The 14,355-nt window shown below is 36.6% G+C and overlaps 1 protein-coding gene across 1 annotated transcript in view; it reads left to right on the top strand.

Annotated features, from left to right (window-relative positions):
* Positions 1-10,437, top strand: part of LOC100744814 (lachesin-like) — a 267,532-nt gene extending 257,095 nt beyond the window's left edge. Inside the window, exon 4 of the mRNA XM_003491129.3 lies at positions 10,204-10,437. Within this exon, the coding sequence (XP_003491177.2) occupies positions 10,204-10,422 (219 nt within the window). The 3' untranslated portion in view covers positions 10,423-10,437. The remainder of the gene's footprint in view (positions 1-10,203) is intronic.
* Positions 10,438-14,355: the final 3,918 nt, after the last annotated feature.

Raw genomic sequence — 14,355 nt, forward strand, 5'->3', positions numbered from 1 at the left:
GAGTGATTTTTCCCCTCTTCAAATATAAATTTCACCCATCTCATTCCCTAAAACACACTCCGCGAATCGTAAATCGGTGCCATCGCTCACGAACTCGCTCAACCCCGCGACGCAAAAACACAATAAAAGCGAGCGAGGCGACAAACGAGTTCACAGAATGAAAATAGTTCGAACTATGAGAAAATTTCGCCGATGACGCGGTCTGAAAAGGCCGGCGTTCCTCGCGAGATTTCGGCCGGTCGTTTCTTATCCGGGAAATTTCTACGCTCGCGTGGCCAATTTCGACTTGAAGGCTGTTTCCCAGCGGACTTGAGTATCGTCGCGCATACCGAAGAAGTTTACTTTGATGCATCCCCTTGGGTGTAGCAGGCTGCATGCAATCTGCAAATGCGTTGGATAAGTCGCGTTTCAGCGATTCCTCCGTACTCCGTTCGTAACAACCATGTTTATCGAGCTGACAACCTTTCCACGATCATGGTCAACTATTGTAATTTATCACGACGAATTTCTGGTCACTTCGCATCCTTTTTTAATTATTTATTCATTATTTATTATTTAGTAAGTACAGTTACTTAGTATTTCGTATTACGACGAGACTAACTCATTTTTCATCGCATTATCAAAAATATTAATAAGAGTAGTTCGGCAACACGAAAATTTCAATAAATTCGAAACTGAACAAACAAATCGAAACGGAACAATTCTTTCTTCTAGCTAAAAAACGGTCATAGGAGTGAAAACATCCGGCTTTTGTCATCCTAAATATTTTGGAAACTATATAGGAAAAGGGAAAAGTTACATTTAAGTTGCAATTGTTATATTAATTGTTAAATTACATTAATTAAATGTTACGTTAGAAGGTTATCTTTTATATTGTACATTGTGGGTGTGAGAAATTGAAAGAAATGTTTCTTCAAACTTTATTCCACCATAATATTTTCAATAATTCTATTTGTTGTTGTCACATGCATAGATGGCTTACGAAGAGCTCTTTACAAATATAGTATATACGAGTTGAAACAACAAAATTTTTGCTCGCACAAATATTTGTGCTTTAAACACTTTTTCGAAAGTATCGTCGTCGTAACACTTCCGTAGGGTAAATACAAAAGGGTAGCTAATATATCCGTGAGCCACTTCATGCAACGTTTGTGTGATTTTAATCACAGGAATTTTAATGTATAAATAAAAATTTTATGAAAAGATAATACAAAATAAACGCGGAATAATAAAAGGATAATACATGGATGATAAAAAATAAACTTTGGGGGATGTTTTCACCCCTATGACCGTTTTTCAGCTGAAAAAAATTATTCCTTTATTAACATAACATGAACTATACCTGCACAAAGCTCCAATCTTTTCTTAATTTTCCAGTTGTCGAGTTTCCCTTGTAAGTCGCTTATGAAAATAATTTCCGTATTGCTTTCGTACAGAAACTTCAATTCTGACAAAGTATAAACCATTGAAAAACGTATCTATATATAAAAAAAAATTCTTATTCTCTTACTACTAAGCGAAAATTATATTTTTTAAAGACTTGATCTACCAGGTATTTGTCTATTCCGTCAATGAAATTTCCATTCAAATATTTGTACGAATAAATTTTTATATTATGAGTTGACACATAATACGTTAGCGAACATTTAATACCTGACTTTCCACGGCTGTATTCAAAAACGTGTTTTACTCGATCGCGTGTGAGTTTTACTAGCCAGGATAGGACGGACGGGCAAAATTTCCATATTGGTAACATAGCTCTAATCTGTAACCGCCTTTCGTGATCGATTCGAACGAGGATTTTTGCACCTCGGTCGCTCCTTCCCTTCGTCGTTCGTGTTTCCCTCTGGTCGAATTTTTGGCAGTCTCCGCGATACGGGACGTTTAAAAAATCGAATATCGTGATACCTGTTTACGTTTTCCAGGGTTTATATCTGTGCCTCACTTCCGGCCCGTGATTTATGACTCATAAACGTATCCCATCGTGCCGACCGATTTCCACAAATATACGGCAGATCGAAACGTTATTGCAAACCAGCCCGGGTTATACGTTCCACGCAATCAGCGGATTAAATCGTTACCCATGCCACGGAGAATTCCGGATGTATTTTTTATTCACCGCAGACGCAACTTCAAAAATACAACGACGACCATTGCCCTGGAAACACACGTGTCGATATCCGAGGATGCTTAAATTACGCACACGATACCTGACAACCGTTTCACCCCACTTAGACGTAATTAAAAATCTCATCGGGTGTAATTAGTTCGTTCTTAAATGGGACAAGTGGAACACGTATTTTATACAAAAAAATTTCAGATGGTCGACTACCTTGTAAAGATATTTGTACAGCTGTAGAAATATGTTACGAATGTAGTGTACGCGACGTAATAAACGTTTTCAAATTTCGTCAGCACTGTCATGACCACCGAATATAAATTTTTCTCTTCTCACAAATGACTTTCTGTTTCACGAATGTACAACTCATGAAATTTGTATTTTTCAGGAAATACTTACCAATTCTTCGTATAAGTTTGATGGTCTAGTTAAGTTCATAAAATAATCAACTTAGAAAAATGTCGAGAAAATATTGTGGACGAGGCAAGAAGCTAATAATAATTTGGAAATTTAAGAATTCTTTGTAACTGTGGCTACTTTTGATCCATATCCACGTAGGATTGACATTTATTTTTGAACCATAAATCCTCTCGTTCGGGGACATATTAAACCGGCCAATTCTTTGCAATTCTACAGCCATTCAATGCAATGTAGCACTTATCTTAAAAGCTCGAAAGCTTTCGACGTCTCTGTAGCGGTCGGATTCCATCTAGGAATGAAAAAGATTACGCGTGAAAATGCGGCAGAATAGCGCGAAAAAAAGGCTTTGGAGGATATCTATACGCGAAACGGTCGGCATAATTCTTGTTCAAAAAAAGAAAAAAAAATGGAAAGGGGCGGATTTGAAAATAAAATGTGCCTCTTTTCAGAGAACCGCGATCGCGTTTCAATTCTTATCAAAAAAAGAAAAAATTCGATCAATGTTGTAGAAACTTTTTTCTCTCTTTCCGTTTGTACTACAAAATGGTAGTCTGTGCTTTGCGTTTCCAATAAATTGTTCGTACTACCATAGCTTCGTTTAAATTGCGACACTATGTCGTTGATTTCCCGATCATCTTGTCTTTTACATATTGAGCGCGCTTTTACAGAAACAAAGGAACAAACGTCTTTGAGATACGGCTCGAGGCGCTTGTGTTTAAACCAATGGACAAACTGACCTATTACTTGTAATTACGGCATTGAAAGAGCTGCAAATCCAGCGAAGGCTCCTTCACAGAGAGTTTCTTATCGAATCATTTTTCTCTGCCACAAAGAGCTTGCTCTTTGAGAAGCTTCATCTCAAGAACATGTTCATTTTATTTTCTCTAGACAATAGCTTAATCGGATTATTTCTTAATTCCTGTAACCTAATTTCTGTATGGTGAGCTTTGGGCGTAACAAGGGTCCGCATTATATATTTTTCAAGCATTGTATTACTGCGATTATTCATCGATAATGGATAAGGGAACTTGAAACATTTGAGAGTGTAAAATTTAAATAGTTCATTATATACATATGCATATGAAGTTTTAAGTAAAATAACTACGCTCTTGTTAGGTATAATTCATTGAACCGAACAATGTGAAAATAACAAGTAACATGCAACCTATTTAGTTATATTAACAGATAGGCATGTACAAGATAAATTTCACGGACTAAAAAACTGTCAATAAAGCGAATTGCCAGAAAAGAGTGCCCAGATACAATATAATATTTTGCAAAAATTAAATGTTGTGGCGTAGCATATGTCTATCGGTTCGCACGGCGAAATATACAAAAATTCTCGTGTCAGTCAACACGTTCGAAACTATAACGAAATTACTACGCGATGTTCCCGGAGCCATCAGAAGACATGAGCGAAAGTCATTTCGACCCCGTATGAAATTCGAAATTCCGTTATTTTAACACTAACGATCGTTCTTCCAAGTTAGTCTGTCCATTGTTCACGCGCGAGATATTCGCATTCTGCGACGTCTAAATACCTGCCGTCATTCGAACTGCTGTCTAAGTAATCCGCAGAAGTTGGTCAGACGTAGCACCTCGGACGAGGACAAAACCAGCTCACGATTTGACAATCGGCGAAGTTATTGTGCGCGAACCGTCTTCTTGTCTGCATCGGTTCGAAACTTCTGGCGTGTAAATTACACGGAGAACGTAAGCAGCCCCCGTGAACACGACAAGTCCGCTCTGTCCTCCCGGTCTTACCACGGTTTTCGTGGCCGATTGATTGTCAACGGATGCGATGTTGTCCCTCGAGTACACTGTAAACGATCGAATTGTTGTACAAACGTTGAAACACGAAGGATCTGGTTTGAGGATTGTGGAGATAACGCGCTGTAACGTCCATCATTTGCTGTAACACTGACATCGCTCAGGCGTCACCATTTTAAGAGAAATGTGTTTAAGGATCTACCGAATCGTCGTAATTTCCTGACGACATATTAAAACGTCAAATTTTATACAGAAATGTTATAATATTCTCACTTAGTCCGATAAATTCGCATTTATTGTTAGAACTGTCTTTGTTCAAAATCATGACACTCTTCGTATTAGGTTGTTCCAAAAGTGTCTTTCGCTATCTGCACGCAACTGCTTTATCTGGCAATGTTTATACAAACATGAAACCTAATCTGTCAAATGTAAATAAGACAAGGTTATAGAACAAAATGCGTCATACATAATTCAATAAAATAATATAAAACAGGAAATGTTGTGCATCTATCACTTCCTTATAAAATGAGAGAAGCTTTTGGGACAACCTAATACAAAATTCATTCAAACTTATTCACTCGTTTGTTCAAATTCAACACTATCGAGATTTACTTAGTATTACGAAATTGTTCTGGGAAAGTTTCGACAAGAGTCGTGCGTATTATTATCAGATACTGCTACGTAGCGCCGTGCGCTATTTGAAGATACGTTTTCCTTGAGGCTGCGCTATATCCAAGGTAAACTCGACAGCTAAGTGTTAATATCGTTGATTCCAACTTAATGAGTCACTACGAAATGTAGCCGTGAGGCAAGCATGTGGAAGCGGCAATTTCCAAAGCGCATTAGCGAAACACGACGGGCTTCTTCTCGTCGCGTCTTTGAAATTAGTAGAAACTCATTCGCTCTTTTGAGGCCTGGTGGCCTGAATTTGAGCGAGCCATTCGTGTCACTCCGAGTGGGAAAACGCGGTACGCGTCCGAGAATTTAATATCAGACTTTATATCGTCGCGCGTGAAATTTACTCGCACGAGTGTGCGCCTGCTCGTGCGTGCCAGCAGCAACTGTTTGAATTCGAATGTATCCAAGACGCGACGTCGAATACTCTTCTGCTAGACGTTGCGTTCCTTGAAATAAAAATTTTTCAAGTTCACAGAATACGAAGATGCGACGGAGGTGTCTTTATTTATATTCAAATACATTGGTATTTAAATATAAATATTTTTTGGAAAGTACGTAGTGAAAGATAATATTAGGTGTGGAAATTAACTCAGTGCTCTGTTATGTATAAATTATATATGTATTTATATTGCATATTTTATATTTTATATATTGTATATGTCCTATGTGTGTAATATCTGATAAATGTTAAGAAATCGGTTCTTTTTAATCACAAAATGGTGAGCAAATGTTTACGTTTACACTAAAGAAAAATGTTTATTTTTACATTTACGACAGATTTGGAATTGGTTCGATATAAACACAATGAGTCAGTTTCTACATCTAATATATTTTCATAGAATTACCATCCTGGGATATAAATAAAGGAAGAAAGGTGGAGGAAAATTTTATGGAAATATTGACAATCAGTTGGTGATAAGTCAGGAGGGTTGGGGAGCTGACAAGATCGATTTTCGTCAATTTCGAATGAACGTCGATTGGAGTATTTCGGCTGGCTCGTAAATGATTAAGCGCTCGTCGATAGCGTTGTAAACAATGTCGAAAATTGCACGCACAATTTGACAGGTCGTTCGACAGCTCGAGAAAGAAGCTTCCAGGAAATATATGGAGCAATCGTTTTGTTTTAACCGGAGATTCGAGCAGCTCTTGTCTAAGGAAATTTATTACACCGATAAATAACTAGCTGTAAAAAGGCAATGGAGGGTATGAAAGGCCAATTCGCTATGATAAACGCATCTTGTATTGAATTTTATTAGCAACACAGCATATAGAATTATCATTATCGATTAGCATACTTTCAAAAAAATTTTACGCTATTATAAATGAAGACTATAGGGGAGGAACACGATAAGTCACGTTTTCCATTCTTTACAGGACAAAAGTTTTAAAATTCAGTACACCGTCAATTAATCTTACGTTACCAAAATTGTCCTTTTGTTTAATTTTTGAGTCACACGTATATTTTTCACCTTCTCCATAATTTAGGAAATATGGGTTGTTATAGTATTAAAATATGTTCTTCCTAATTTCAGTTATTTTACGTTAAAATATTCCCTTATAAAGTCATAGAGTAATATTAAAATTAAAAATCATCAAAAATTTACGCATGATATCTCTGTCCTCGAGCGCAGTGCCGATCTTCAAATGCAAACAGCTTGTACGAATATGTATAGGAAAACAACGAACAAAAGATGAAAGAGAAAGACTTCTTTAAGAGCGTGTCAGATATTTGAAACGTTCCATTAGAGGACAAAGTACATATTTAAAAAGTTTTATAACTGAAAGTTTCATCGTGGCTGTCATAGTTGCTAGCGTTTTACGAATACTTTTAAAGTTCTTTCGTTTCGCGTGAAATAAAGATTAGACGCAATTTGAGTAATTTATACTTCCCTGAGCGCACGCCAGAGAACAGCAAGGTATAATTACATAAAACATTTCTATCAAGCCAAGCGAAATACGGTTGTTCAATCTCTCCTTTGATACAGCCTCAGTGTGTGGACATTGCTTTACTAATGCCTAACAGGCATTGCCAATAATCATCCCGGTAAACGTATTAATCGATGCCGTGCTGCGTCTAACTGCGGCATCCGCGCCACTTCGATGACTATCGATGACGATGAGACTGATATGGAATCAATAACGTCCCTGATGGCCAATCCATAAAATAGAACTTCGTATCAAATAGCTTTGAACATGTGAATTCTAAGCTTCCTCCAACTTCTCCGTCTCTGTCTCTCCCTCTATCTCTCTTGTATAGTGTTTAGAGCCAGACAGCTGTAACTAATAAGTACTAGTCGATATTGTCCCGAGAGGTTCAAATTAGTCAAATTAATCCAACTTCCTAATAGGACACGATGACTTACGGTCGATACTGCTAGTGATAGCTGTATATGTATAAGCTGGTAATTGTACGTATCGTTTGATGATTGCGTGATGAATTTCTTGAGGAAACTTCGAATTACGGAAATTATTCTTATCATTTTCTTTTTTATTGGATTTATTGGATTAAAAAATTCTCTATGGTAATGGTACTGTTGAATGAAGTTGCACGAAAGAGAAACAAAGTTACGTCAACTGATTAAAATTTTCAGTATTAGCGATAATTCGGATTTATCAGTTGGCTAGCTATAAAATCACCGTTTAAAAGTAGCGGTAAAGCGACGAATAAAAAGCAAGGGAACGATTATAATGTGAATGGTGGTTTTGGGAAGAAAAAAGGGTTCGCGATAAGAAAGAAATAAAGGGGTAAAGTTTGTAGATGCGCCGGTCGTGTTTTAATTTCTACCGGTGGATAAAGCGATTCAGAATCAAAGCGATTTGGATGCTAATGTTTGCGTAAAAAGTGTATTAGTGTCCCCGGTGAATGCATGCGTTGAATTTTTATTCGACTCCGGAACGAGCATTATATCGACTGAATTATACGAGATTGTTTCTCCAACAAACTTAAATGGAATTAATACAAACATATTGAATTACTTTGAAATAACATTGAGATAGTAACTTTACATTTTGTAATAATTGCATTTACGTCAGATATTATGTGAAATATTAATTAATTTAATTCCTCAAATAATTAACAATTTATTGTGTAACAAAAACACGATTCATTTTCCCTATCTCGCGCTGTACTTGGAGTTACACACTCGCTCGAAAATATCAAGTATTCGAATGCTACAAAATTTTATTTTTGAATTTAATACAGTAATTGAACACAAAATTGTAATCGATCAATCAAATATTATGTTTCGTACAAAAAAAAAGAAGAAGCAAAAGATCCCTTAATATGTAGGTGCTTCTGAACGATGGTGTTAATTCTCACCTAGTGTAATTGCCGTGCAAAGATTCTTGCTTGTGGGAACGTCTGAAATGCTCGTAATTGCAAGCTCGTAACGGTATCGCGAGAGAGTGCAGTCGCGAAATTAATTATAAAACGATGCACCAACCAGCCTCGTGGTTAGACAGAGTTTCCTGTGTAGGAAAATTCTATGATGAGTAACGTACCATGGGCAACAATTTATTTTATTAATTGCCCCATGCAAGTTCGTCAGCGTGGAAAATAAATCTCGTTAGAATATCTTGGGAGATGTTGTGACTTTTAATAAAAGTACAATTAAGTTACCTCGCGCTTATATATATATTAGATTAATGTATTATTAAGGGGAAATAACGTTCATTTCTAACGACTTCATTTGGCTTACCGTTCACCATTGATCTAAATTACCAACTTTACTTGATTTCTAAAGAATTGTTTAGATGGAGAGAGATACAATTAATATAAATAAATATCCAACTGGTTCACCATAGATCTAAATTACCAACTTTACTTGATTTCTAAAGAATTGGTTAGGTGGAGAGAGATACAATTAATATAAATAAATATCCAGCTAGTTCACCATAGATCTAAATTACCAACTTTACTTGATTTCTAAAGAATTGGTTAGGCGGAGAGAGATACAATTAATGTAAATAAATATCCAGTTAATCCAGTCATAAGATTAATATAATCTCAATTATAACACGTTCGTAATTTTCTTTAAGTTATTTCCACTTCTTTGGAAGGAAAGTTTCTACTATTTAAGTTTCCAAATCTTGTCTGCTTAGTTAAGGCAGAAGTGTAGAAAAGGGTCGAGGGTCGGACGTGAAACGTAAACGTAAGCGAATCTGTCTGCTGTCAAAACAGAAAGCCATTGAAAAGAGTTGTTTGAACGAGTGTGCACTGAGTAATGCATCGTGGTGTGAATAATTGAAGTGGAGTGTCGGCAAAGCTACATCGTCTCGAAAATTGAATTTATATTCTTTTCTCTGAAATGTTATTTTCCTTACGTTGTGGCGAAACACTTTCTGTTCGTCGAGAGATATGTCGGTAAATATTCTGACTTCAACTCCTGAAAAATCTGGATACAGGAAAGAAAGATGTTATTTTGTTAACAATTACAGTATACAGCGTACATAGTTGATATAATTTAACTTTTTTTAATGTAATAATTTTCAAATATAAGCAACTTAAAAGAATGCCCTTCATCACATTCATTAACGTTTAAATTTTTACGCTATGCAATTAATGTTTACCGTTAAATTATTTCCTCGAGAAACTGAAGAAAAGCGCAGCTTACAGTGTATTTTCTTCGTTTCGTTTCATAATCTTGAATTTATTATACTCGTTTAGAAGAAAACATTTCATGTATGAGTATTTAGAGAATTTGTTGTTCGCTACTTTGACGCAGAAAACGAAGTTAACTCAGCAGTGACGAGGGTATTTGAAATAATGGAGATTGAAGCAGAAAAAAATACATTAAGACAGAAATAATCAAATTAGGGAATAGATAAAACATCATTACAAACAAACATAAACAAATAGTAAAAATTGAAGAAAAATATATGGATGCGAAAAACATTTTGTTTCGTTATTGAAAAGGAAGAATCACTTGAAAAAATTTATTTTCCCCAAGTTACGGATTTTATATAAATATTTTCCATATGTCGAATGTTGCAATACTTTCGCAGATCACCGTACTTTCTTATATTCGAAAGATCGATGAGGCACAGAGTAACAATCTGCTTACCTAACCGACCAAACTCGCATAAATCCCGGATTATGTTCAAATTCAAAACGTACCGATAGAATTCATCATTGGTTAAGGGTGCAGCTGCAGACCCTCAAGTTAGACTCAGAGCTATCACCGGCTTACATGCTGCGCTTCTTGTTTATCTTGCAGGTGTCCTGGATGCGTAAAAGGGACATGCATATCCTGAGCGCTGGCATCCTGATGTACACCTCGGACCTGAGGTTTCAAGTGATCCATCCGGAGAAGTCTGAAAACTGGACGCTGCAAATCAAGTCGCCTCAGGAACGAGACTCCGGGGTTTACGAGTGCCAGGTCAGCACCGAGCCAAAGATGTCGTTGAACTACAGCCTCAACGTGGTCGGTGAGTGAATTCTGAATAATTCAGGCGGTCACACAAGTCGCTTAGCTCGCGTCGTTTTTCATTTCCCAGCGAAATCCGGCCGATTCAACCGGGCCATCCTCCATTTTCCATCGTGGTAGAATCCGTGCTCGGTTGTGTCGCGGATTACCATAGCTTGAATTTTTAAACCGATCAATTTGTGGATCGTTACCGACGTTTATTGTTTGCGACAATATTCGACAGCAGGCTTTTCAGGTTGTGTACTTTTGCCCCGTGGCGAAAGCGTTGTCACGGAGTTTCGAAGATTCAACGTTACAATCGTTCACGTTTCTTCTCTTTGCTGGTCAGATTTTTCTTTAAATATTTGAGCAGTTATTTGGTTGACAAGTTATGGTGCAAGCAATTGTTAAGTATCGGAACAATCAGACTTTTAATTCTGATTAAATTGTCATTTACATGCACTATGTTATAGCTTTAAAATTTAATCCGTTCGAAATTTAATCATTGCAAATTGATTGCGGACATTTATGCAAATTCATATTTTCGAAACGCGATGGTAGAAACAAATACGGAATAAATAAATGATATATTTTAATTGTTCGTTTAAAATCTGATCGACAGCATATTAAAATTTACTACATGTGATTAATGTTTCAACCAAGTTTCACTCACTTCCGTTTCAATATCGCTTATTATATTAAATATGCTTATCAGATGAGAAGAATCTTTTTTTATCCAAATGAATATTTTTCTTTCTACAAAGCTTAAAGTAAGCTAAATTCTCAAACCTCACGATAGCACTGCTAGTCTACAGAAACTACTTCAAACGACCGAACTTCCTTGTGGGGAAACTCACCTAGCTAAGTATATACTTGGCATTCGTTTAAATATTAAACTGGGCGGAGATATCTAATTCAGCGGAATCAGATAACAAGTTTTTCGCCGTTTAGTTCTCGCTTACACAACCCTCTGCACGAAACATTAGGGATGGAATGACAACGATAACTCGAAGTTCTCGTTTCGTCTTCCTGTTTCCGATGTCTCGCGGCTGCGAAATAAAATGCGAAGCCAGAAATAAGTTATCCCCGCTATCGGAAGCCAGAGTTAAGGCTAGCTATAAACAAGCTAACTTGGTTCCGTGTATTCCGGAAGGCTTTCATATTGGCATAACTGCCTCACCGGCAACTTAATCTTTTGCAGTTCAATAACTTTGCAACTTGCAGCCTTGATTCTCGTAAACTTTCGAACTGTGCCGCCCAACGTCGGTTTCCTGCGAAATTAAAAGCGCTCTGCGCAGATATATTTCATTATATCACACAAAGTACACTAAACTAACCGTATTCAAAATGTCTTCGTACAATCTTTGTCCACGGTTCAAATTCTTAAATCCTTGTATTTCTCTCGGTTCGCCAACTCCAACAATAAAAATTAATTTCATTCCTCACTGATTTTATGACCTCGCTATATCATACTCCGTACTACCTACACAATCTCGCGTTCTATCACGTGATCCCTTGCAAAGAACGTCGGAATGCAACCAGAAAGAAACCTATACAACATTCTGCCGCGCGGATGGCACGGTAAAAACATCTCAAGCACGAATCCCGACTTACGCGGCAAGCAAAAAGCCACGATAGTCACGACGATCCATGAAGAATCGTCCCACATAAAAAAAGAACAATAAAAAAAGAAAAATGGAAAGGGAAAAGGAGAGGAAAGGCCGATTTTCCAAGCTCTCGTTTTAGGTCAGTCCTATCGCGATTCACATGCGGTGGCAGTGGAGAAAGGAGCGGAGCGAATTTATCTAGCTTGCCTGAACAACAGGGCGAATGCAGACTCGCGGAGACAAGCGTTGACGTTCAAATCTTGGCGAGATAACGGGGAAACAGAGGGCTGAGAAATCGCGAAAGAACGGGACGACGAAGGGAAAGGGGCCGGGAAGACGCGTTCAGGGGTCGTATTCCGATGGAAACGAACTCGGATGGGGTGGTGGCTGCTCGATAAGCTGCTTGCTGGAAACGCCTTAGCCAAATGATTGCCTTTGGCCGTGTAGAATCGCGGAGTCATGCGTACCCGCACGCTTAATACAGGTACAATTCGTGCTCGTTCTTCTGGTGTAGCCGGGCGAAAAAGTTGGCGCGAAATAAATCGCCTTTCTTCTGGCTGCTTCGTCGAAGTCGTAAAGCATGGACTCGATGGCGAAATCAATTTTACAAATCCGTCGCGCAAAAACGCACGTCTCGAAACTTTACGCGTGCACCCCGTAGGCGAGAGATTTGTTGGCCTCGGGGCTTGCGAGTTCGTTGCCCCTCGATAGAGCGTGTTTTAGTTGGGTTAACAGCCGACGTTTGTCGCGGCGATAAGTTATAAGGGATTTGCCGGGACCTTTAGCTGAATCTGAAAAATTCGTCGGGTTTCGCGTTTGGTTTTATCATTGTTGTGTTTTAATTTGATAACATTTAATTTTTGGTAACGTTGCAACAACTTTCAACTTGTTTTATAAAATTTATCGAATCTAACGAACTGATGGAAGAAATGTTTATTTTATTATCTAACGAAATGTCATAATTTGAAAATTGTTTAGATATAGGTTGTAATATTAATATTACATATATGTTATAGAATAAAAAGAGATTTTGTACGGATTGAATGATATTGTGTGGTGCACTTTGTGTAAAAATGTATATCTATATTTATATCTTATTCGATTTATATATTATCATACCAGTGATAATTACATTATTACGCCGTCGTTAACTAGCGACTTTATAGAAATTATAATATTTTTTGATTTTTATTTGTCTGTGTGATTAATTGAACGAAAAAATGGGGATCGATTATAAAGATTTAACGTAGACACTTAAAACATTGTTGAGTTTAATAACTCGTTGCTGAAAATTTAGTCGAAGTATGTTTAGTTGAAATTAATAATTTAAGAAAATAATAGAATGATAACAAGCAAATCCATGACTGGAATTATCAAGCTTGCTTGAAATGTAGTACGAGGAACGACAATTTCATAATATTTCATTGGAGATGTCAGGGAAAAAGATATTTTATTGGAGTTGTGGAACATCGCACGCTTGGAGTCGAGTTATATTACGATATAAAATTGTAATTAATTCTTTTACAAAAGGACGACTATTAAATATATATTAAAATGTAAATGTCACTGAATTATACTGCAACGCAATTTAAAAGTCACGTTGTCCATCACGAGTTGCTTTCTCTGCATTTACAAATTTACAATTTAATGCAATCACAATAACCAGAGCATGACCATTAAAAATGCGAAATGGTTGCATTAAAAAATAATATATTAGAATTTTATTATATATATCTTTTGAAACCATCGAACTTTACTTTAAGGTAACCCACAATCTATCTTTATGGGGAATTCTCATACTGCATGACCTATTTTCTCCCAAGCCACTCAAGCTCTTTTAATCAAATTTCCACTGAGTACTCTATTAATAGTGCTAAATAAATTAAATACTCGCATTCTTCAGAAACCGTATAGAAAAAAGATTAAACGATGGATAAAGAATTGTTCAGAAACTGATGAACAATAATCGTCTTTTTTTCTAGTGTAGGTATTATTCCATATATTTAACAATTTGTTAAAAATTGGAAATTAAATTTGTTAGAAAGTATTTATACCAAATTCTATGTAACATTATTCTACGTGAAAATGTTACAGGCACTTCATATTCAATGTGGTTCAAAGTATCGAAAATCTATTTTTAAATGGTTGTGTAAAAAAGTTATAGAAAAAACATAGAAATAATACTTTTTATAGGACATTTAATATCGCACTAAATTATCAAATATCACTTGCGAAGTAAGGGAACAAATTCCGCTAACAATTTTTCAAAACGAATAACCAACGGCCTTAGAAATTATAAACTATAGCACTTTTCGCAGCATCCGTTTTCTTCCGCTCCGCCATTTGAAACCAGGAT

Source organism: Bombus impatiens, unplaced genomic scaffold, assembly GCF_000188095.3.
Source record: "Bombus impatiens unplaced genomic scaffold, BIMP_2.2 scf_0517, whole genome shotgun sequence".
In the NCBI taxonomy this organism is placed as follows: Eukaryota; Metazoa; Arthropoda; class Insecta; order Hymenoptera; family Apidae; genus Bombus; species Bombus impatiens.